The sequence below is a fragment of the Neophocaena asiaeorientalis genome, unplaced genomic scaffold (assembly GCF_003031525.2).
Source record: "Neophocaena asiaeorientalis asiaeorientalis breed wild unplaced genomic scaffold, Neophocaena_asiaeorientalis_V1.1 scaffold150, whole genome shotgun sequence".
In the NCBI taxonomy this organism is placed as follows: Eukaryota; Metazoa; Chordata; class Mammalia; order Artiodactyla; family Phocoenidae; genus Neophocaena; species Neophocaena asiaeorientalis.
Genome location: NW_020176571.1, coordinates 1,848,024 through 1,872,281, shown reverse-complemented (window position 1 = coordinate 1,872,281; position 24,258 = coordinate 1,848,024). Strand labels below are relative to the sequence as shown.

The 24,258-nt window shown below is 39.6% G+C and overlaps 1 protein-coding gene across 6 annotated transcripts in view; it reads left to right on the top strand.

The window, feature by feature from the left end:
- ERC1 (ELKS/RAB6-interacting/CAST family member 1) overlaps positions 1-24,258 on the top strand; it is a 348,818-nt gene that overhangs the window by 135,753 nt on the left and 188,807 nt on the right. For all 6 annotated transcript variants that reach the window (XR_003001538.1, XR_003001537.1, XM_024733026.1 and 3 more), the window contains one exon: positions 12,283-12,414. Coding sequence is in view for 4 of the 6 variants with exons in the window: in XM_024733026.1 (XP_024588794.1) it covers positions 12,283-12,414 (132 nt within the window). In the remaining 2 variants the exon portion in view is untranslated. The remainder of the gene's footprint in view (positions 1-12,282; positions 12,415-24,258) is intronic.

Here is a 24,258-nt window from a genome sequence, read left to right as displayed (position 1 = left end):
GTTAGGTAGAACAGGCAAGAATTTCTCGTGGGTTGGCATGTGGGCACTAAAGGAGAGGAAGGAAGGGGGATGGCTGCTAGGTTTCCTGGCACGGGGAACAGGGTGTGTGGCGATGCTCAGTGATGAGATGGGCAAACCCTGAGGGTGAGGTCAACAGGTTTCCAGGGAAGGGGAACAAGTCCATTTTCAACATGTGACTGTATCTGAGAGATTTCCTGATGGAGATGTCAAGCCAGCAGTTGGAAGTGCAGATTTGAAGTTTAGAGAAGTCTGGTGTAGTTAAATTAATTTTGGAGACTTGAGCTTAAATATCATATTTTAACCCATAAGAATCAGATACCATCTAGAGATAAAATATTGACAGAAGAAAATGTAGTTAGAGCTGAACCCTTAGGATCCTCACCGTTGAGAGCTGGGACAGACTCGGAGAGGGTGGTGCTCGAAAGGAAGCTAAAATGAAGAGGCCACTTGAAGCGGGAGAGAAAAAGAGTATAGCATCACTGAAGGCAGGAGAGGATTGTTAATGCTGCTGAGAGGCTGAGAAAGAGGACAGCATCCGTGTGTGGTCTGATCCAGTGTATCCAGTGTATCCAGGATGGTCAAGAGAGAAAGTACCCAGCGATCCCCCTGGTCTGGGGAAGGGGGTGCCTTACATTCTGCCCTGCTGACCTTGGGCATAGTAGATGATCCCACATCAATCCAGATACTTACCTTGCCAGTATTTCTGTCACACGCTCACCAAAATTCACTGCCCTTCGCAAGATCCTTGGAATATCTTAGGTATATGTGTGACTGTTCTAAGACATTGTTATACGATGGGTATTTAAAGAGTTTCTGCCATGGTCCTTGCATACTAACATTTAAACTATTTTACAATTCCAGTTGATATTCACAAATAAAGGACATGAATGATAAAAGCAATGAGGCACAGATTGGTGACAGGCCTTTCCTACTATCATGTTTGTCCTACTATAATGTTTTTCGATTATAGCGGCTCTTCTGTTGACAGTCTGCGTCGAATTTTGCCAGGCTTTCTGTTTCCACTACTCGAGAGCTTAGCTCTGTATTAGTTACATTTAGATCTGAGTTGTTTCATTCACATTTTCTGCAAGCCATGTTTCACTGCAATTGGCTATGTCAGATTTCAGAATAATCCGTGGTTATCCTCAGTAAACATTTATTGAGTGCCCGTTGTGGAATTGTCATTGCGCTGAGTGCTGTGAGGATATAGAGATAAAGAAGAATTTTTTTCCCCCTGTGAACATTAGATATGCTTATTAAAACATTTTTTTTTTGTGCTGGATGTGTGAAAAGATGTGCTGTAGTGGAATTCATAAGTAACTGCTGTGTGAAGAGCTGGAATTAGGTAAATCCCAGCAACAGGAGCCTCCCAAGTAAGCATTATATGGAAGCATAATCTTAGCTGATTTGACTGATGGTCATTTTGGGATTAGAAAAGCTTTGTACTGCAAGCCTACCCATCTTTTAAGGTTCAGATCAAATGTTCCCTCCCTTGTAAAGCCTGCATAAATCTTTGCAGTGGAAATTAATCACACTCTGTGCTGCACTTCCATTACAGCTTGTTTCTGCTTTGATTTCAAGGCTTATTTTCTTACCTTGTATTATATGCTGTTAGTCTGTGTGTTGTTTCCCCGTATATTTGAGTTTGGGAACCCTGTCTTGGTACTTTGCCCATTGTTGGTTCTCTATAAAATTGTTTATTGATTTCAGTTGCATCAATAGATGTCAAGACCTCTCATTCACAAGCATCTTAGCCTGCCCTTGGGAGCTTCCTGTAAACCGAATCCTTTAAGAATTTCTAGCCTCATTTTTAGGTGAAATACTCACTAGCATAGCTACTCTATTCTATACAACCTGATAGTGTTGGTGTTCCTTAAGTATAGTTTATTGGTTTTCTAACTTATGCTCTTCTACTCATGCAGTCTTCTTACTGTGGATGTCCAGCTTTACTGCCTGAAGATTCTGGCTCAAAATTAACTTTTGTTGATGAACTCCACCCTGTTCTTGTTATTGTCTTATCTGTTGTTCCTCAGCCTGTATGTTTAATTATATTTTATTTTATATTTTTCAATACATTGTTTTAGAATTGTTCCTGTGTGATTTAATCAATCTTCTCCGCCCCCGCCCCCCGACTAATTTATATCTGCCTTAGGTTAAGGGCTATTTTAAAAATTTCTTTTTAACCTTTCTTAATCTTTTACAGAGGCAGCTGTTCATTAATTACAGCTACAATTATTGTTATAAGTAATAAAAATTTAGTTACAAATTAAAAAAATGTTGTATAATGATATTATATTTAGCACCCTAATATTCTTTAAAATTTCACAGGTTACCCTCTAAGGGCCTCGCATATTTTAACAAAGGAAATGCCATCTTCCCTTGGTTCAGGATGTCTACCTTTCATATTTTTATTCTTTCAGCAGTGACACTTTGTCTTTTGACAGAACTGCAGGTTCTGATACGGCAAAGCAGACTGAACTGGGGGTAGTGGCTCATATCAGTAGTGGTGTGGTGCTTTGTTTTTATTTATGACAGAGATAAGTATCTGAATTTAACCTTGAGAGAGAGGACTGTCAGGGAGATTAATGGGACTGCTGAAAGAACATTGTGAGCCAGCTCTCCTGAGACCAATGACTATTAAGAATAAAGTTCAAAGAAAGTGAAAACAATGGAAATAGAGATAGGGGAATGCAGCTTTACATGTATTTAGGCAAATTCTCCTCTTAGATGCAGAATCAGTGAAACATTTGTGTTTTTCTTTACAGTTGTATTTTATTTGCTCTACCTACAAAAATTTGTTTTCTTCCATTTTGGTAAGAGATTTTTTTTTTTTCTTTCTGAAACGAAGACCACTTATCCTTGCTTTTTCCATTGACCATGGGGATAATGGTTTAAGATAACCTTTTAAAAAATTGATTATCTGACATCCTCCCAGAAATAGCATGTGATGTGTCACATGCAAGATACCTCTGATGTATTAATGTTCTTCTTGTTTTTGGAAAAATAAATTTTGATTTCTTCTTAACAGACCTTCTTGACCTATTTAAAGATTTAATTCTATATCCTTTGTTCCCTTTGGATTAGTTTTTTTCTTAGGGCTTTTTCTATCTGGAATATGAGCATAAGTGGGTTTTTATGGAGTTCTCAACAAATATTAAATGGAGTTAGGGATTATACAGGAAAAGTGTACATACAAATCAGCATCTGTTTTCACAACCCTGTGGATAGTTGCTGAAATTAACTTGAAAATTGTGTTTTCCTGCAGGTAAAGCACCTACTTATATTGTTGGCACATGTGCAAATTTTTAAAGCTTTTAGCTCAAACTGTGCCACTTCTTACCATTTAGGAAAAAAGCAAACCAAGTCTCAAACTGACTTTAAGAAATTCTGCCATGTTTGAAATGTCCTCAGTAGGCGTGTTTTCCTCTGGACAAAGTTCAGTCCCATTTGAAATGTGCTGAAAGGATGTTTATTTATAGTGTGATTGTGTAGCCTACTAAGCTACTTCCTGCAGGTAAGTTTAGCCCTCTTCTATGGGAACTTTGAATCACATCATTTGAGCTTATTTCAGGAACGCTCCCCATAAATCAGTAAGTGGTTAAAGTTACATTTGTCATGAAATTTCTCACAAGTACTAGGGTCTCACTTCAGTGAAACGTATGGTTTAATCCTTTCCTTTGTGTTATTGTGGAAACTCCTCCTTTGCATTTGGAAAGTTGAATCTCCAAAGAGATTCCTTTTATTTTTAAGAGAGAGCAGAAACAGGTGTATATATAGCACCTTTGCCAAGACCTCAGAGGCAAGAGAGACAGCCTCTTATGGACCACATCAGTTGTTTATTATATTAAGTAAAAGACTATCTTTGGGGTTTTGGGGGAAGACTTTGAAAATTTGTGCTTGTTCTTTTTAATAAGCATTAGTGATCAGAGGAGACGTGTCCTACGATTAGGTAAACCCCATGTCCTTGCCTGAACTTCTGTTACCAGCTACCAGAATTTTCAAGATGAGCACCTGGCCAATCTATGTGGGATATTTGTACTCGGTGCTCCATAAAAGTTATTTATATAAAGCATTATTTTATATGTATATGTTTCCATTTCCTTAATGAAATGCATCTGCTTTTGTTTTGACTTTGATTTTTAACAACTTGAACCGTGGGAGATATTTGAGGGACTTTAAAGGGAACAGGGGGAGAAAATATCTTTACATTTGAACCCAAAGCATTTCCTTAAACCAAAAAGTGGTTGGTGTGTAACCAAATTCTGTCTCTGTGTTAGGCTAGCTTTCTTTTCTTTTTTTTTTTTTTTTTGCGGTACGTGGGCCTCTCACTGTTGTGGCCTCTCCCGTCGTGGAGCACAGGCTCTAGACGTGCAGGCTCAGCGGCCAGGGCTCACGGGCCCAGCCGCTCCACGGCATGTGGGATCTTCCCAGACCGGGGCACGAACCCGCGTCCCCTGCATCGGCAGGCGGACTCTCAACCGCTGCGCCACCAGGGAAGCCCTAGCTTTCTTTTCTTAAAATTGACTTCATCAATGCATCTGGCTTCAACTTTCCCCCCACCCCACTAAGCATCTGAGCAGTTGCTAATTGAATTCTGACCTGTTGAAGGATTTTAATGAAATCTTCCGCATGTGTATTTATGTTTGGGGGATGGGGAGGAGGTATAGCAGTGGGGTTGAGGGTGATGGAGAAGGAAGCATGGTCTCTTCACAGTAAGGAGAATGGATAGCAGTTAACATTAATATCTTTCAGAGCATGTTAAACTCTCTGGTAAGTGGTGTTTACCCCAGAGGAAGTGGCTCTTAATGTTAAGCTGAGGGAATGACCTCCACTGGCAGGCCCAGGGCAGGGGGATGAGTGGACGTGGGGGGCTGTTCCCTCAGATATTCATGAAATCTGCAGTGACCTTCCTTCTGCTGCTGAGAAAAGCTTAATGAGATTTGTCCGTATCAAGTGACTTCTTTTTATGTTACTGTATAGTGAGCCTTTTTTTTCTTTCAATTTTGAGGGAGCTGTTTGAAGAGAACAAAACATTAATTTCTGATTGCTCTTGTTCCTTGTTTCCTCTTGCCTTTGCTTTCCTTAGTGAACGTTTGATCTGAAGGCAAGGCAGTGGGGAGCAGAGTCTTACAGCTGGTTTATAGCTGATGTTGACAGAGCTGATGTCAAGAAGTAAAGTTCAGAGGAGTGTTTTAAGGGAGTGGGATTATGGGATTTGCTAAAGGGTCCGGTCCAGTCTTCTTCAGTTGCCTGAGTGAAGTTACAGCTGTCACAGCTTTTGCCCTAATCTCGTTTGAGTATAGGAGGCTTCTTGTTTAAAGATGTGAGAAATTCTTTGGTAGCTTCCCCTTTCCTGTCGTTCTCCCTCTACCATGCCCCCAGAACTAGTCACAAAAACCACCTGCGTTGAACCCTTTCCTCTGTGAATGAAGTGGTCTCATTGGACCCCAGCTAATAAGTAGAGTTGGCGTAAAGATTAGACTTAATTATCATCAGAATCCGTGAGGGGTCAGGAGTTTATAGAGGGCTTTACTCAGTGGGAGCCAGCAAGACTCTGAATATTTCATTCTCATATTTTCTTAAAAAACTGGCTTAATTCCCCCCAGATGTGGAGGCTAAACGTATGAATAAACCTCTGCTGTGCGGATAGCTCTCCGAACACTGACCCAGGAGTTTGTTTTCAGTTGAGCTGCGACTGACTGGCATGTTGTGTGTTCTTAGGACTGAACTGTCATTGAATGCAGTTGGAGTACTCTAATGTTTACCATAATCCCAAGAAAACATCTCCCCTTACAACTCAATCCAGTTGCAGACTTTCTTCTAAATAATTCCCGACAGAATGCGTATTTTGCTGATCTCATATCCAATGATACGCTGATCCATAACCCAATTTTGTGATGTCTTCTGAATGTCTGCCTTTTACATTTTAGGTATGTTTGGATTTCATTTTAATTTGGTATCATTTGGGTTCCACTTTAATATAATCTCATAACAAAAGCTGTGTCTTTGTAGTAAAGGCTCTCTTATCCCAACAGTTATTTTTCTCTCAGGAGCAGTTCTGGTAATCACTGTTTTCATTCTTCATTGCTTCGTTGATAATCCGGTTTTCTTGTACTGGAGCTATAGCCTCGGGTACTATGAAAACCATCTTCCAAGGTGGCCCCAGAGCATCCTTACCTCTTGGTATTTGTGGCCTTGTGTAGTCTTGTGGCAGGGTTAGTCTTTGTGCACAGGAGAAAGTGTCAGATGTGATGATATGTGACTTCTGAAGCTGGAACACAAGAGACATGGATGCCCTGCCTTGCTCTCCAGGGTCACCTGCTCTGAGGAATGCCAGGTGCCATGTGGAGAGGAGCAGAGGCCCCTTGCCAGTGGTCGTCACCAACTTGCCAACCGTGTAAGAGGAAGCAGAGGACTGAATCCTGGCAGACATCTCAGCTGTCCCCCAGTGAGAGGACCTGGCACCAGACTGTTAGGTTAAGCTGCTCTTGAGTTTCTGACCCACAGAAACTGTGTGAGACAAAAAATGTTCACTGTTCTTTTAAGCTGCTAAGTATTGAGGTAACATGTTAAATTGATATAATTAATAGCTAACATAGGCACTTTATATCCTAGGTGCTAAAGTAATCTGCCACATGCCTGAATTTTTCTTTTTCCTTTCAATTCACAGTCTGGTTTTCTCTGTTGATAGAACAGTAAGTGCCATTTGAATTTCTGTTACTCATGTTATCACTGCAGTAATTGTCAGTCACTTGTTAGAGCTTTTGACAGTGTTTTCCGTAAGGATTCTCACCTGGTACCTCATATTTATGTGCTAACAGGCTCCGAACTAAGAGAAGAGTTACGAATTTATGTAAAACATGGTGTGTTGTATAGCCTTTTATAGATGCATTTCGTATGTAAAAACTTGAGCGGTGTCCAGTAGAAATACAGCGTGAGCACACGTATAATTTTGCATTTTCTAATAGCATCACAAAAAAAACTAAAAGGAGACAGATGACTTTAATAATGTACTTTACTTAATCCAGTATGTCCAAAATGTTGCCATTTCAACACATAATCAGTGTGAAGATTATTAATGAACTATTTTACATGCCTTTTTGGGGGAGGCAGCAAGTCTTTACATTTATAGCACATCTTAGTTTGGACACATTTTAAGTGCTCATTAGCTCCATGTGGCTAGTGGCTGTGTTGCATGGGACAAGACAAATGAGAAGTTATGATTTTATTCCAGGCTAGCTGCAAATCAATAATGCGTACGAACAACAGGAATGAAGTTCTCAAACTTAACTTTAATCTCTATCTACATTTAGTTCCAGTAAGTCATCTTTCTGCTTTCTGGATGCCTCAGAGCCTTCGAGCCTGCGGAGTGTCCCAGGGATAGAAGGGATTAGGGATCTCGGGGCTTCTGTGCAGATTTCTCCAGGATTACAGACTTGAGTGGTGTGGCTGCCTCATGATTTATGTTGAAGACGGGTGAATGTGGACTTTTTGAAAGAGAAAGTCTAGTTAAGACTGTAAAGCACATTCAGGGCCTTAGGCTGTACTTGGTACAATCACTCTCAGAGCCACCAAGGAGTACTTTCCGGGGGCTCAGCACATCCCCTACTTCCTCGAGCCTGGGCCTGAGAGTGTACCGAGTCTGTTGTGTTTCACAGTTTCTGAAGTCCACCACTTTACCAAGTGACATTTTATTGCGTCACACATATTCAGAGAAGCTGGTGGTCACTGTCACTTCTGCTCAAAGTTAGGGCAGTGAACAGGTGAGAGACTTTTCTCTTCAAACCAAAACACACTGTTAAGTATAGTATAGACGAGCAGTTTTATCACCAGAATTCTGTGTCAAACTCTATCACCGAAATCTACTCACTACTGTTTTTATAGGGGTGTGTGTGTGTGTGTGTGTGTGTGTGTGTGTGTGTGTGTGTGTGTGTGTATGGAACCATTTGCACAGAAAAGGGGATGGGGGACAGTTTTGAAAGCTCTTGGCTTGGTGCCTCAGACCTCGGCTGTTGAGATGTTTAAGCTTTAGATATCTTCAGAATCTTTGGGTTAATAGCAGAACTTATGGCAACATTATCATTCCTTTAAAAAATGTTATTATTTGGAGTATCCCACAGTTACCTAAGGACTGGAAAGGAATTTATCATCATCACTTTGACCCACTCAAGCAAATTATTGACATGAAGAAATTCACAGGACTTTTTAAAAATTTTATTTTATTCAAGTCTAGTTGATTTACAGTGTGTCTCGATTTCTGCTGTACAACAGTGACTCAGTTATACATGTATGTTCTTTTTCATATGCTTTTCCATCATGGTTTATCAGAGGACATTGAATATAGTTCCCCGTGCTGTACGTAGGAGCTTATTGTTTATCCATTCTGTATATAATGGTTTGCATCTGCTCACCCCAAACTCCCCATCCCTCCGTCTCTTGTCCGCCCACCGCCTTGGCAACCACAAGTCTGTTCCCTGTGTCTTCACAGGACTTTTGAAGAGAAAACTGAAGAGTACAGTGGCTTAAAATTCATACATGTTGTTTTCTTAAACTTTTATTCCTTTTTGCCGTTAGCGCTGAGTTGTGACACATTTGTCCAGTCAGCTCTTCTCTTTCCGTAATAAATAGTTAATATGTTTAGAGTATCAGTATCTGAAATAGTCACCACATTTATAACTATTCCCCCAAATTCTCTATATTCTTATTAATTTACTTGGCAGTGTGCACTCTTCTTTTAACATTTTAAATTTCATTTTGATTTCTTTCAGAACAATATATATTTATATTGTATACAAAGCAAGGCAGTGCTGTATGGCTCATCTACCCCGTTCTTGTCTAACCTTGATGCCTGCCCCTCGGAGACGACCACTTTCACCTCTTTGGGTTGTTTCTTCTGTTGTTTACTTCCACTTTTTTATCGTTATTTGATTATTTTTCTCATTTGGACATTAGTTATGTATTGAGTTCTTATCCTGAGTGATGAGGAATTGGCTTTTTTACACAAGTCACCCCACACTCTTCCCTCTCTGTCTTTCCAATATAATTATATCAAGTTTTGCATTATTGTGACCAAGGCACGTAGTGTATTATGACTTCATTTCCTTTATTGGACTTGTAGTTTTTCCTGGTGGTGGTAATTGGTTTGTTTGTTTGTTTTATTAGTTATTTGTATACATATCACCAGTTTATTCCCAAATTCCCTTTTCCAACCATAACATTCCTCCCAATATTGTTACTGTTGTAAAATCCATCATCCCTTATTAATTAACCTCAGGTAATCTCTACATGCACTTTTTTCTTGGAAACATCTTTCCTGGAGTTTTCTGTCCTCTACTCCAAACTGTACTTATTCTCCAGGCTTGTTGTCACCTCCACAGTTCCCTTCACCATGCATTTGAGACAGAGCACAGACCTGGTAGCTCTCTGAGGGTCTGTGATGTGAGGTAAAGTTTTTCAGACTTTGCATTCCACCCTCACATTAGATTGACAGTTTGGATGTAGGATTCTATATCAGAAGTCATCTTTCCCTCGGAGTTTTAAAGGCATCGCCTCAATTGTCTTCTAGTTTTCTGTGTTGCCATTAAAAATTCCACTGCCTTCCATTTTTTTATTCTTTATGGGTGGTCATTTTTGCCCTTTCTAAACTTTTTAAGATCTTTTCTTTTTTCTAGTATTCTAAACATTACAAAAAAGTACCCATATTATAATCTAAGTGCAGAAAAATGTATTTAACCTTGAAGAAACAGTGAGGACAAGAAAGAATAATTATAAATATGACCTAGCAGTGTGGTTAGGGCTGCAATATTTGTAGAACTAAAAGGTTCTATTTATTTCTGGCATTGGCTCAATATTTTATTAAATGAAATAGATTCAAGGTTTTGTTCAGTACAAAGGAAACTTCCTTGGTTTGCCTTAGCAGATATCTGTTAAGATTCCAAAAACAAAACTAGAGCCAAATTTTGTTCACTGTATGGTTTCAGTAGTTGGACTTTGTTAAAGATGGTGGGGGTGGTATTTGATTTGCTATCTTCAGTTTTCTCGTTATTGCCCTGGTTTAATATGAGTTCCTTAGAGCAGATGATCCCATACCTAGTTTTATACTGAGATGTAACATGACTTACAGTATCTCATAAAAATGATTCAACAGTCTCTTCTCCTTTTCTTTTTATTTGTGGTTTCACTTGGCTTCTGTTTTTCGTTTTTGTCATGGAGAAAGATTTTGCACCAGGCTTTGCCATTAGGTCCAGAAAACTTTTAAATAAATGACCTTGCACACACAGCTCATCTGGTAGACTCTGGTTTTAACACTGGTTTCAGGGAAACTTTCAGTATGACAAATTACTAATTATCCTCGCTCTAAAAAAAAGTTTTATTGATAAAGCCTCAAAGCTGTTTTTTGGCCCATGCAGAAGAGCAAGTAAACCTGTTTGCTTGAAATTAGGTTCCTGGGAAGTTATTTGGAATAACCCTCGTTTTAGGTTAGGTTACCAGAAGCCTCTCAGGAGATCTCCAGAAGACAGTTTAAGGGTGAAGGATGCAATAGGCTGGACATAAACATAACACTGAGCTATTCGCAGCTAATTGATAACGGGAACCATTTGTGTTTCTATTTGCTTACAGGAATCTGTAATTCAGAATCCCCATGTTACTACAGATGTAGTCATTGACAGGACTGCACAGATCATTGCATCCATTCCTTTCCACTTAATCCTTCTGTTACATTTCATTTTCTTTGAATCAAGAGAAACTATGTTGGACTTTGTTTTCAAGGGAGTCATTCCTTGTCTCTCTCTGCTTGGCCTCATTGTAGAAACCCTTATTGTAGTCCGCTGTTAGTGGCAAGCAAACTGGAAGCATTTAGATTTCAACAAAGAGCATTTTTTGATGTAGCTAAACTGCCCTGCATAAAACAGAACCTTACTTAGGGACTAAATCAGAGTATTTTATAACATTATCTCCGAGAAGAATGAAAACTTAAAAAAAAAAAAGAACATACATCATCAAAATGTGAATATTCTTTTTCCTAAATCTTTTTTTTTAATTGAGAAAAATGGGAGAGAGCAAAAGATATAACAGCTTTTTATTAGGAAGGATGTTAAAGAATAGATGCCATTCCATCAAAGTTGGGAGAAAACTCTGACGTAGAGATTTCAGTTCTAGAGAGTTCAGTTCTAGATTTCAGTTCTAGATTTCTGAAGACAGAGTTGTCAAAAAAGGACTTTCTTGTACTTTGTTCTTATGAAAACTGAACTACAGTAAGATCAAATAAGAGTTGCATAGATAAAAGACAAAATCCTTTGGTATCTTTTGCTGATGTGAGTGTTCAGCAAGTTGGAGAATGAGTGGACAAATCTTGTTCTTTGTCTCATCTGTTAATAAAAGGTAGCACCTTATTCTTAGTCTTCTGGTTCTGTTTAAAGAAGAAATGCTTAGAATAATCTGATGGATCCAGTTCTTCGTACTACTTGAAAACGGTTTCATTTATTCTTCTTCTTTTAAGATCGTCTATCTTACATGATTTTAAAGTCCTGTAGGATTTTGTTTGTCTTTCCGGTAGAAATCCATATTTACCTCCCCAAAAGTTACTTCTTAGACTTGTGTAGAATATTAGGCCTAGTGGGTTTTGGTTGTCTAACCAAATTACTCATCCTTAGCCAGACCAGTTACTTGTCACCAGTTATTTTTAGTTTTCTTGTATGAGATTGAGAGAAAACTTTACTCTCTTGAATTCATGAGGAAAAATCTCCTTTTGCATTTCTTTTTTAAAAAATGAATTTGCCAACAATTGTCTATATGTAGCATATATCCGACTGATCACGCGGTTTACTTTTTCATCTGGGCTTAACTTTGCAGGGAGAGAATGTTTAGCTCTTGAGTCTTGTGACTTAGGCTTCATCGAAGCTGGCTATAAGCCCAGTTTAGAGAGTAGCTCAGAAACGGCTTTGCATTTTTAGATAATCAAGCCCCTGCTTGCCTATCTGCCTAACACTGACAGTTTTCTTCTGTGTGTTACGGAGGAAGTCCATCACAGGTTTCTCTTGCTTAACTAACTTGACCCTTTGCTCTTAACAATATACTTACTTCTTCAACCTCTCTACGTCTTTCTTCCCCTGTTTCATTCTTTCCTTTGTGTCCATATCTTTTTGGCCTAGATGTACTTCTGAAGGGAAGAACATTTTATAAGCACATAGCCCTTCCTTGATAAATGGGCTCTCCTTGAGTTAATTAGTCTCCTTCATCTGGTCTTCCGTCGTTTTCCAGGACAGTCTCCGTAAGAAGGATGACAGGATTGAAGAGCTGGAAGAAGCACTAAGAGAAAGTGTACAGATAACTGCAGAGCGAGAGATGGTGCTGGCACAGGAGGAGTCAGCCAGGACCAGTGCTGAAAAACAGGTCTGCGATTTTTTACAGTCACGGCAGTGCTGCTGGTTAAAGGAGGGTGAAGCCCAGCCAGTATGGCTTAGGTGAACAGTACGTAATGTATGTTTGCAGGGTTTCAAAGCACTTCACTGAGTGTAAGTATTTAGAGTTAAATAAGAATTAAAACATAGCCGTATTAAGAATTGATTCATGTTAATGCATTCATCTGTGCGTTACATATTTGGGGCTGACTTGTGTATATTGATGTTGTATATGCTGACACACCTGATGAGATGAAATTTAACTTGCCTGTCTGTCACCAGACTGAGCACAACCCTGCTTTTAAATTGAATGGGAAAACACAAACACTTCTGAGTCAAAGGCGTTGATTTAAATAGCAAAACGTTTATTTATTTTATAGCCTGTCTTGTTCACAAGAGCCGTTAAAGTTATAACAAGTTGAGGTTGGTAACAGGTATGAAGGACATGGATGTCATGACACCTGGGAGTCCCAGATCAGCATCTCAACCCGGAGGTGACTTGTTAAAGAATTCTGCTGTTTCTGTTTGTTTGCTATGTTTTTATATGTCTTTTTAGATTCTCTACCCTTGCTTTAAACTTTTTATTAGGAAGAATAAAGGTGGGAGGTCTGAATGGAAGAAATAGTTTTAACAAGTAAAGGCTCTAATCTCAGTTCCCATTATAAGAGTGTCTCTTTTCCAGTGTTGTTTCCATCTCTTTGTTGGAGAAACATAAGTGCCAAACTATTGGTAAAAAGTATTCAGTGAGAGGGTGACATGAATCTTTTGGGGAGCCCTTTGATCAGACCACCAGAGCTCTTGTGAGCTAGGGTAGCTCCATAGCAAGGAAGACGGGTACCTTTCAAAGCAGACGTGTCATGGTGTGTACTACCAGGGAGTCCCCTCATAACTTAGATACAAGGATCTGGTTTCTTTAGTGTCAAGTGTAGAAAGACACACTGACATTTATTAGGAAAGCTGAAGGAAAATTGATCTTTCCAGAATGAGTTTCTTTCAGTGCCCTATTCTTAGATAAATGTCTCGGTCCACTTTCTATTTGAATATTTATTAATGTACAGTTAAACAGAGCTTGGGTAGTGGAGAGCCTCAGAGAAGGGGTAGTGTCAACCATTGTTCCAGGGTAAGGAGGGATTTTTTTGTATCTTGATTTTATCTTTTTTACATTCTTCCCTCTATTTTCAAAATGTTCCCCATTTTGTCTTTCTGTAAAGATTTTTTCTGCTTTGGGATCATTGTTTAGTGACAAGTCTTGCATACCAGAGATCATGTAGACATTTTGGCAATTAATAATAAATCATGTCATGGCGTATAGACTGCTGTTACATGTTCTTTTTTAAGCTATTGTGTGAACTGTTTATAATTTGCTTTCTGGGGAAGATTGATTGATATTAATAGGCTTTTTTTTTTTTTTTTTTTTTTTTGCGGTACGTGGGCCTCTCACTGTTGTGGCCTCTCCCGTTGCGGAGCACAGGCTCCAGACGCGCAGGCTCAGTGGCCATGGCTCACGGGCCCAGCCGCTCCGCGGTGTGTGGGATCCTCCCGGACCGGGACACGAACCCGCGTGCCCTGCATCGGCAGGCGGACTCTCAACCACTGTGCCACCAGGGAAGCCCAATAGGCTATTTTTATGTTATTTATTTTTCTTGTACTTTCCTTTTTTCTTTTTTCACACACACACGCACACTGTATTTTATTTTTACAAGGGATAAATAGACTGACACCAAGCATTGTAAATGGGTGACCACAACAAAAGCAACAATGATTGCAATTACCAAACACGAAACACGCTCACACTATGTCGTAATGTTGACATTCAGCCCAGGAATCCTCCACTGTAACAGCTCCTTTACTTTGCAGAGAAAATTGATTTGTATATTTTTTGCCTCTGAGTCCTTGTGGGATTTTTTTTTTAAATTCAAACAGAAAGTCACAAAAATTATAATCATCCCCATCAGTTCACTCAGTCCCATGTAATTAATTTTTTCATCTTGATCTTTTGTTAGCACTTTTATGAGTTCATCAGTTTTCCATTAGAGTTCTGAAAATGCTTATTCATTCAGTTCAGCAGTATGGTGAGTTACCAGAAACCTGTGCTTGTCAGAGTCTTTTCCATGAATTCCTTGAAGGTGAAACCCTTTTATAGGAACGTATTTGCAAAAGCATCAGAGTACACCCAGAACTGTCTGTGAATGACAAAAGCCTTAAAAATGACCATGGTTAAAGATTTGATGAAAGTTCATAATAATGCAGTTGACAATGAGTCAAAAAGGATCTTGCTGTGATTTATGTTACAGAGTGTTCTGCCTCTGTTTTCCTCTAAGCGTTTAATAGTGTCTGGCCTTACGTTTAGGTCTTTAATCCATTTTGGGTTTATTTTTGTGTATGGTGTTAGGGAGTGTTCTAATTTCATTCTCTTACACAGAGCTGTACGGTTTTCCCAGCACCACTTATTGAAGAGACTGTCTTTTCTCCACTGTATATTCTGGCCTCGTTCTACTACTGTGGCTAAAACTTCCAAAACTATGTTGGGCAATAGTGGTGAGAGTGGGCAACCTTGTCTTGTTCCTGATCTTAGTGGAAATGGTTTCAGGTTTCCACCATGGAGAACGATGCTGGCTGTGGGTTTGTCATATATGGCCTTTATTATGTTGATTTAAATTCCCTCGATGCCTACCAACCCTTTAACTTATGATGCAATACCAACTCTTTAACTTATGATACCAAAAAATCATATATCAAGTTAAGATCCTAGTTATATAAACTCTTTAAGAGGTATACAAACACAGTCGTTGTGGAAGACTCCTGGTCTAGGGGCGGGCGGGCAGATTAGGCTGAGTACCTCATATCCTGGCAGTGGAGGTGGAGAAGAGTGAGCAGGTTTAGAATAGAAACAGAGCTAAAAAGATTTGATGAATTGCATGTATGGGTAAGGGTGAAAAAGAAACAAAAATGATCCTCCGATTTCTGACAGGACGCCTGAGAGGCGGTGGTTCCATTTTCTGAGATGAGAATGCCCTAGCAAGAAACTTGTTCAGGATAAGAACTAAGAAATTGTGCTGAAGAATGTTAGCTGTAGTAGTAGGAGAAGTAGAATTGCTACCATGTCAGGTTTGTACTTTCAGCCCAGTTCTCTCTTCTGAGATCCAAGCTAAGTCTACTTCATGTCTACTTTGTATCTTTACTACAGTATTTCATTGAAATCTCAACCTGAAACCATCCAGATTCAGAGCTCTTTATTTCTTAGCCTCAAACCAGTTTTTCCCTCAGGCTTTTTCATCTCATCTGAGAAAACACTCTTATCCTACAAAGCTGAAATTAGCGTCCTCAGTGTTGGGAGAATCAAGTCCAAGAAAGGCAGAAGTGATATGTTAGGTACAGAGATTTTACACTGTGACTCTCTAGTTCAGAAGGCCACTGCAGAACTTTAGGGAAACTGTAGTACCTGGTGGCTAGAAAAGTGGGTTCTCAAGTTGGAAGCCTTCGTTGGAATTATGGTTCCATCACTTACAAATTGTGATCTTGGGCGAGTTATTTCTGTGTCAGTTCTTGAGCTGTCAAAGAAACTTGGTACTGGTATATAGTGCTATAAAGGTGCTGGCATAATCTGGTATATCTGCCACATGAAGAGAGGTTGTTGTATGTGTAAAGAGAGTAGTCAGTCAACATTAGCTACTACTGATACTTCTCTTGCTACCACCACTGCCCTCGATAGCTCCAAGGTGAGGACTGGTCCAACCTGGCTAGGCCCCAGAGAAACTTACTATCTATAGACCCTACCTGGTTGATTCGGTACCAGTGATGACATGCTTATTGTTAAAAGTTCCCGGTTACATATATATCAAGTTTGAATTCCTGTGACTTGAGGAAACCCTTGTCCTCTCCCCTTGCCTGGCCTAGAATTTGTAGTATCTACATCAGCTGAGGATGCCACAGCCAGCTGACAGGTTGCTCAGGTGGGCATGGTTTTGCTCATTGGGTTGTTCGTTCTCTGAGAGTGTGTCTCAGGTCAGTGCAGGAGCGCAGTCTGTGCATTATTTTCCAGTTTACTTTTAGGTTCTCCTCATGAAGGTAGTTTGGGTAGCTCTAGTAAAGGACTAGACGTGTGTACTGTGAAATCCTATCCTAGTGCTAAATATTTTTCAGTTTTACAAAGTCGTGTATTCTGTGGGTTTCTTTAGGAAGGAGAAAGGGAAAGAAAAGAATACTTTTTTAGCACTATCTGAAGCAAAATATGGATTTTAGAACATTATGCTTGTACCTTATTCCTAGAAATGAGAAGATACAAAATATTTAGGATTTTAAAAATTTGTGTTTGATCCTCGTAACCTTAAATTACAATTGGAAATATCTGTTTGAACTTTCATGACTTTTTTCCCCCTTAAACACATAGATGTACACACGCGCACTTCCTGTGTACTGAAAGAACCTAGAAAACAGATTTTTTTTCAGTAGCGGTGTACACTCTTGGTGCTCACATGTGGTATCCAAATCCCATTCCCTATTAAAAGGATTTGAATTCTAAACAGAGGTTACTTTTTCACTTTTGACATAAATTCTGTGGATATACATTTTTCGTTACAAGTGCTTGATGGTTACTGAAGCCTCCGAAGTCTTTATAGGAGCGCTATCCAGTAGGACCTGGAGACACTGGGTATGTCTTATAAGATGTGAGTAAGATGACAGCCCAGCCACGTGTTCCAGTTGAATACCTCAACTGTGGCTAGAGCCCCGGCAGGACTGAGTTTTTATATTTATTTAATTAATCTGTCCAGTGGTCAGTGTATCAGACAGCTGGATTCTCTGATGTGTTAGATGGATGGATAAATACATAGACACACATGTACTTAGCAGCTACTACTCAGTTTTTTTCTCCTGAGCCTGTCAGAGTTGTAGAAATGAAATATACAAGTACATGCACTTTTTTGCTTGTCCTTGGTCCTTTCTTCACTTTTGTTTTCGGGAAAACGTCCGTGGTCTACATGTTAGTCAAAAGTAATTTTTCCTTTAAGAAATAATGGGGAAATATGAGTGTCATAATCATGTGTGTTTCCCCATATTCATATAACTAGACACTTAAATTTATAGCATGACCATTGGAGTTAGTGTCAGAAAAAGGAGTAGAATAGTTATACAGGTGAGAAGGAGATGTCTGTCCCCCAGGAGTGTGTGCCACCCCAGCATTGTTAAGAGTTTAATGGCCTCAGAGATATCACCTATTTCATTTATTCCATCGTTCATTTAATTAATTTTATTGAGAGGCTGCTGTGTTCCAGAAGCTGTGGCTATTTTTGTGAGCCAGACAAAATGGTCCCTTCTCCTAACGGCGTTTATATGTTAGGGAGATCGGTGATCACAGATTTAAACATATTCTTTAAAGTTGTGCCACCAACAAATCATAGTCTTGTATAGTGTTTTACGGAAGAGTGTAACAAGAGGACCTTATTTAGAATGAATGGTCAGGGAAGGCATCACAAAGGCATTGATGCTTAAACTGAGACGTGGAAAAGTATACAGGACTTAGATTAAGAATGGCCAGAGGTTTACCTCCGGGGGAACCACGGTGTGTGGACCCCCTGATGGAAGAGCGAGGCGCAATCAGAGAACCAAAGGAAAACCGGTTAGTGGAGAGGAGTGAGTAGAAGCGAGCTGGTGGCTGAGCGCGTCGGTAGGCGAGTGGGTAAATAAACAAGTGAGAACAGATGGTCTGACATGAAACTGGAGAGGTAGGAAGAAACCAGATTGCGGTGTGAATTGTTTCAAACAGAAGAGTGATGAAAATCCATTTTAGGTTTTGAGAGACTATTCTGGCAGTTATCTGAAGAATAAATAGAGAGAGAGCACGGGTAGGAGGGCCGTACCTGTCAGGAAGATACTGCATGATGCAAGGGCGTGGGAGGGTGTTGGCTGCTTGGAGGTGGGACGAGCAGGGTCCGCTGCTGGTCTGCGTGGGGAAGGTTAGGGAGGAGGATGTGGGGGGGGGGCTGACGCCCACCTTTTCTGCCATGACGGTGTAAGTGGAGGGTGGTGGTGTTTATTCAACTCTGCGGAAGCCAGAGGAGGGAGAGTTTAAGGTAGGGGGTCAGCTTTGTACACGTTAAATTGGAGGTGCCTGTGTCCTGTTTCTCATGATGTCAAGTAGGCAGTTGGATATACACGTTTAGCTCAGAAGAGTGCTCTGAGCTCAGAATATAAAGTCGGGAGATGAGGTATGGCTGGCTTTTTTTCTTCACTTTCGCTTTGTGTTTGCCATTCACGGCATACACGCCTCTTCCGGTTAACCTCAAATGCACATAAACTGAGAGAGTACCTGTTTACTCCGTATATTTCTGCAGAGTAAGCTTTTGATGAGTCCATAAATATGTGCCTGGCTCATTACCAGAAGATGTGGCCCACAGGGCGCGCACATAGCATCTTTCTCTTAATACGACTGCTCGAGGCACTGCCTTTACTGATTACCTGTTAGCTGCCAGTCTCCACGATAACGCTTTCTCAGTAGTCTTGTTTAATCATTTCGATAGTAAAGTCTTGGATGTATTTAATATTTCTTGGATAGAAAAAGAGCACCAGCGCTCATTGGGTCCTTTTTCAGAAGGGTGAAGACTGGTTTGCATTTATGAAACTACATTTCCCTCTGTATGAAGCAGTGTCTTCATCTTTGCCCTTTTCTCTTGTCTGCGTAAATCCCACTTCTCCTTCCGTACATTCCTCTCTGACCTTCCAAGTCTGAGTTACGTGTCTCCCCCATGTTTTGCAGCAGCATCCTGTACTGTTTGTTTTACTGTGTTGTTATGACTTATTTACTGTCACCGAAGAGACTCTGTCTTCTCTAGTAGAATGAAAGCTCTGTGAGGGCCAGGCTGTGTCTTGTTTACTGTTGTATCTTTGATACCTACCGTCACGTCTGATACATAGAGGCAATCAATGAATATTTTTTGAGTGCATGAGTGAATGAATGAAATTTAATTCTGGCCACCCGAGTGTCTATACCCCTAATAGCAGCAGCATCACTTTATTTACTAAACAATTTAAAGTTTCATGGTAAGTTTATGATTTTTACAGACATTACCAAACATTTTTTTAAATTGATACATGTTTTTATTCTTTGCTGCAGTTCCTTTCCATGGGATTTAATGAAGCGCTTTGTCATCTGATCAGAAAAACTCAAAAGATTTCAGAATTGTAGATTTAAAGACTTAGAATAGATATCGTTATTTGAGCGTAATTTACCCTTTTTTTTTGTTGCTTGAGTTTAAAGCATGGTAGCCAGAATGGAAAAGTAAAATTTAGGAATCATTGGGATTCCTGTGACCTATTCTTCAGTGGGAAATAGAGGACTTGTGTTTCCTGGGACGAACGTGCAGCACTAACCACACTGAGGTTGGCCTGAGAGCCCCTGGGAGCTAAATGTCTTGTGTACGTCTGGTCTTCTGCTCTGATAGCAGCAAGCCATGTTCATAAAAACATGTGAAAGCTCAAAACGTTCTACATAACAGACATAAACTATGGTCAGATTAGTATGAAAATCTTTTTGTTCCTACCCTGTTTTCCTTCCAGTGGAATTAATACTTCTGATCATCATTGGTAAATTTAACATTTGATTTTTCAAGATTGGTGTCATCTCTCCCCACCTTAAAAATAGATTTGTAATATTATTAAGATTGTTTCCTTTTATATAGTGCTATCATGGGCTATATTTATAGCTTATGGAAGTTTCTTAACACATGTTAAATTGTTTTTCTTTACTTATCCTTTTAAGTCTTAAACTGATTTCTGTGTCAGGAGTGATGGGGATTTTTGACTTGAGTAGCTGAGCAGTCTAAAAGCATTACAAATGCAAACATTTGTCTCAGAACTATAGAGAATCATTGTCTTATATAAGAAAGTCTAGTTGTAAGTTAGCAATGTAAACTGTGCTTTTAAAGCAGTTTACTGATTTCTGCAGAAGTCATCATTTCTCATCAGTGCAAAGATTGAAGATACTTTTGTTATGAAACATTTTATTGATAAACATATGGAAAGTACATTTTTAATATTCAAGGATCCGAGGAGATGTGACAGTTAACTTCACAGCCGTCATCTCTTTGCCATTGTGTAATCACTTGAGTATTTAAATCAGGCTCTGTCAGGAGGAACCTAGTAAGTTTCACTGTGGACTCTTGCTCTCATGTCAGTGAGTTTGAATCTCCTTTGTTATGGTGACTGGTTATGAAATCAGTCACTTGACAGACCCTGAAGTGAGACTGCTGGAAATACGTCATGTCTGCCTTCACGGTGACAGCTGGCTACAAAACAAACCCCACCAGAGCCTTTCTGCAATTGACAAGGGACTTCAAAGGCCAACAGGGCTGCCACTTCAAAGAGAGTTCTGCCATCTCTGGCTTGTTGAAAGAAGAAGTTAAATGGCTGTACCCGGCCATAGCAGAAATCTCCATGTTTAGACTTCTCCTCCTTTTGATCTTAGAGAGATGTATGAAATGGGCTTCAAGTTAAAGGAATGATACAGTCTGCGGTAATGGCGACCCAATATTATTCTGCATTTCAATCCACTTATTAATGGAAATTACCCAAATATGTTCAAATAACAGCATGTCTAAAAATTCAAATGTCTCAGACAGTGAATGTTCAGAAGAAGAGCTGAAACTGTGTGAATGTTGTAGCCACCTTCACAAGTGCGGAATAAGTCAGATGGTGAATTAAAATGAAACTCTCAGTGTTTTAAAAGCGCTCCTTCAGTTTCTGCTTGTAATTTTTACCCCGTTTAGTAAAATCAAGCTCTGAATGTTAATAGTAAGAATGAGAGACAACTAAAGCCTGTCATCTCAAGGCCGATTTTCATGGTTTAAACTGACATTTCTCTGTTTTTAATAACTCTTTACTTAAAAATTTAAACAGCTTTGTACTATTCAAAATCTTATTCATCCAGTTATGCTGGATACATTTTTGAATTAATTACTTCATCTTTGTATTAAAAAAGCAAGCAGAAATCTCAGAGTTTTAATACAACTTTTAATAGAAGATCAGAATATTAAACAAGCATCTTCAAGAATAACAAGGAAAAGGCAGCAACGTGAATTCCTTCAGTTAGAATGGCATGACCTTTTCTTAATTACATGGTTTTCCTCTTATCCTATGTATTACAGAAGGATGAAGCTAAAAATCCTTAAAATTCTTTCACCCTCAACTTCTATTTTCTTATTTCCTTCTTACATAAAATAAAAAAAGTTTGACTTGCCAGAAGCTTGGGCCAATATAACTTCCTCTATAATTTTGCCAGATGGGGTCACTAGACAACAGCTAAAGAAAGTCTGAAAGAAAACTGAAGCCTCCAGGAAGTAACCACATGCAATGGTTATGGCAAAACAAAACAAAACAAAACCCCTGTATTTATCAGTAGTTCGTAAAGTAGTTCTTAAAATAGTACACTTCTGGTTGTCTTTTTGGTTAGTTTCTTACTTTTGAAAAGTTTTGAAAAAATAGTACATGATTATGTTATCCTGGAACTTCAGGAAATATCTGTGTCTCTGAATTTCAGGTTGATTTTTTTCTTTTTATTGAACAAAAGGACCACACCTGCGTTTTCAAAAGTTAAAATCAGATGAAAAAATTAACTGCAGCGGAGAAGAAATAAAACCTTGGCATACCCCAAAATGAACCACACAGTTGAGTGTGGGAGTCTGTAGATGCTGGTTTTCAAAGTAGGTGTGTTTTTATACCTGTGTCTAAACTGTGTAACCACTGCCACGCTGGGAAGTGCTTTTGGAATCTTTGTGGCAGATCTGTAACAGATGATGTTTAGTTTGCTTGTAATGGTTCTCGGGGTGTCTGGCCCTTATTCTGTTACCTCCTGCTGTGCAGTTCGAGAAACCAAGTTATTGATGATAGAGGCAGTCATCCAGGATACGGCTGAAGGTGAAATCGTGGGAGCCAGATGGCTTCCTGCTGATCTTTATATGCAGTTTATGTTCTCCTTGGCTGTGCCTTCCTGGATGTTTTCAGTGAAACATGTTTTCCTAGAGAAACCTGCACAGCGGCACTTATCCTACACAGCAGATAGTTCTCGTGTGTGGCGTGGCCCGAGCTCTGCGTCGGTGCTCCTGTGTCCCTTCCTCTGACGTCCACCCTCTTTAGTGAGTTAGCGAAGAGGCAGCGAGGGTGGGTGTGAAGGGCTTTGAGCCAGCATCAAGTGATGTGGGCTCGGTTTCTTCTGTTTTTTAACTGTGATGTAGGGCGAGTTTCATAGTCTTTCTAGGGCTCTGTACTCTCACCTGTGTGGAGTAACTTATTCCCCCACAAGTGTTTTGGTAGCCTCTAAAGGCAGAACACAAATGTTGAGCCTCATTTATTATGGCCAGACCAGAATAATCCTGTGTGTGTGTGTGTGTGTGTGTGTGTGTGTGTGTGTGTGTGGGTGTGTGTGTGTGGGCGAGAGAGAGAGAGAGAGAGAGAGAGAGAGAGAGAGATACTTATGAGTTCCCTCTTGGTATCCTTGGGTTGCCAGACATTAAATCCCACACTTCTACTTTACTCCTTTGGCTAATAATATACTTTTGATAAGGTCAAATAACTGTCATTGGTCAATATTTTGTTTGTAACCATTTTTCAGGAGTTATATTGAAATATGTTTTCCCCACAAAATGTATCTCTAATTAATGACATGTCACTTTTTTACTTCTAGGTAGCTATTTGATTTTTTTTAGCAATGCAAATGAGCATTAACATTTCCAGTTAAAATGCTAGTAAGTTTTTGGTTTCATTGTTGAAAACTTAAGGAAACAGTCTGAAGCTGATTTATTCAAATTGTTCATTTGACCTTAGTGGAAGGGCTTGAGCCCTAAATGCTCTCTTCCCTGTTGGCGACTTCATGCTAGCGAGAGGACTGCTGTTTTCTGTAATAAAGGTGAATTAAGGTTTTCTCCATGTGAAATAACCAAATACATAATTTTAACTCAGGAAATTTCTTTCCAAAGCCTATAGGCAACATATACAGCCCGCCTGTCATGTACTGTATCCTGTTACCTTGACTTCCCACAATGCAGAAACAGTTGTTTTTCAGGAGAGAACTTACCAGAGCTCGAAGTTCAAGGGAAAGTCTTGTCATTCCTCCTCTTTTTGTATTTCTTTTCCTGAGTTACCCAGATGCAGAAAAGTGCAAAATGATAGTTGTCCCATCTTCTTCGCCGGAGACAGAAAGTGTGATGCTATTTAGATTATTTCTGTCCTCCTTTCTTACGGGCATAGAATAGGAGCCATGGAGTTTATGTGGACCTGGGAAACTGTTACGTTTATATTTTACTTGATTCTGGTGCAACCTGTTTGTTGCTAAGATAAGCAAGTTATGGGAGACATTAATCAAGTAACAGTCTCCGGGAAAAATAGTTTTCAGTGCTTAATTCAGATTTTTACCTTTTAGTTTTGATGCTGTGTTACCAAGAAATCACCTAAGGAGAGTTGGCAGTGAGATAAACACTGGCCCTTTCAAAGCCTCTTTCCACCCTCAGTCACTCAGATGATGAGAGTCCCGCCAGTAGGGGGACATCTGCTTTGCTTTGAAAATGTACACCCACATCTTGTTGATGTCTGATTTCTCAAGCTCCACTTTGGAGCGATGAGTGCTTATTATAGGATTTATCTACCCAAGCCCTCTGCGTTGGTTTAAAAAAAAAAAAAAAAGGAAAATTGAGACGGCTTGAAAAAGAAGCATTTCTTTCACATTGTTGTGTTTCCACTCTTTTAAAATTGATCTTCAGTTGAAGATTTGTTACCACAGCGTAATGTTACTGGAAACTTAAAGGCAGCTACCAGTGAAGGAATACAGCCAGTCAGTGTGAATTTAGCT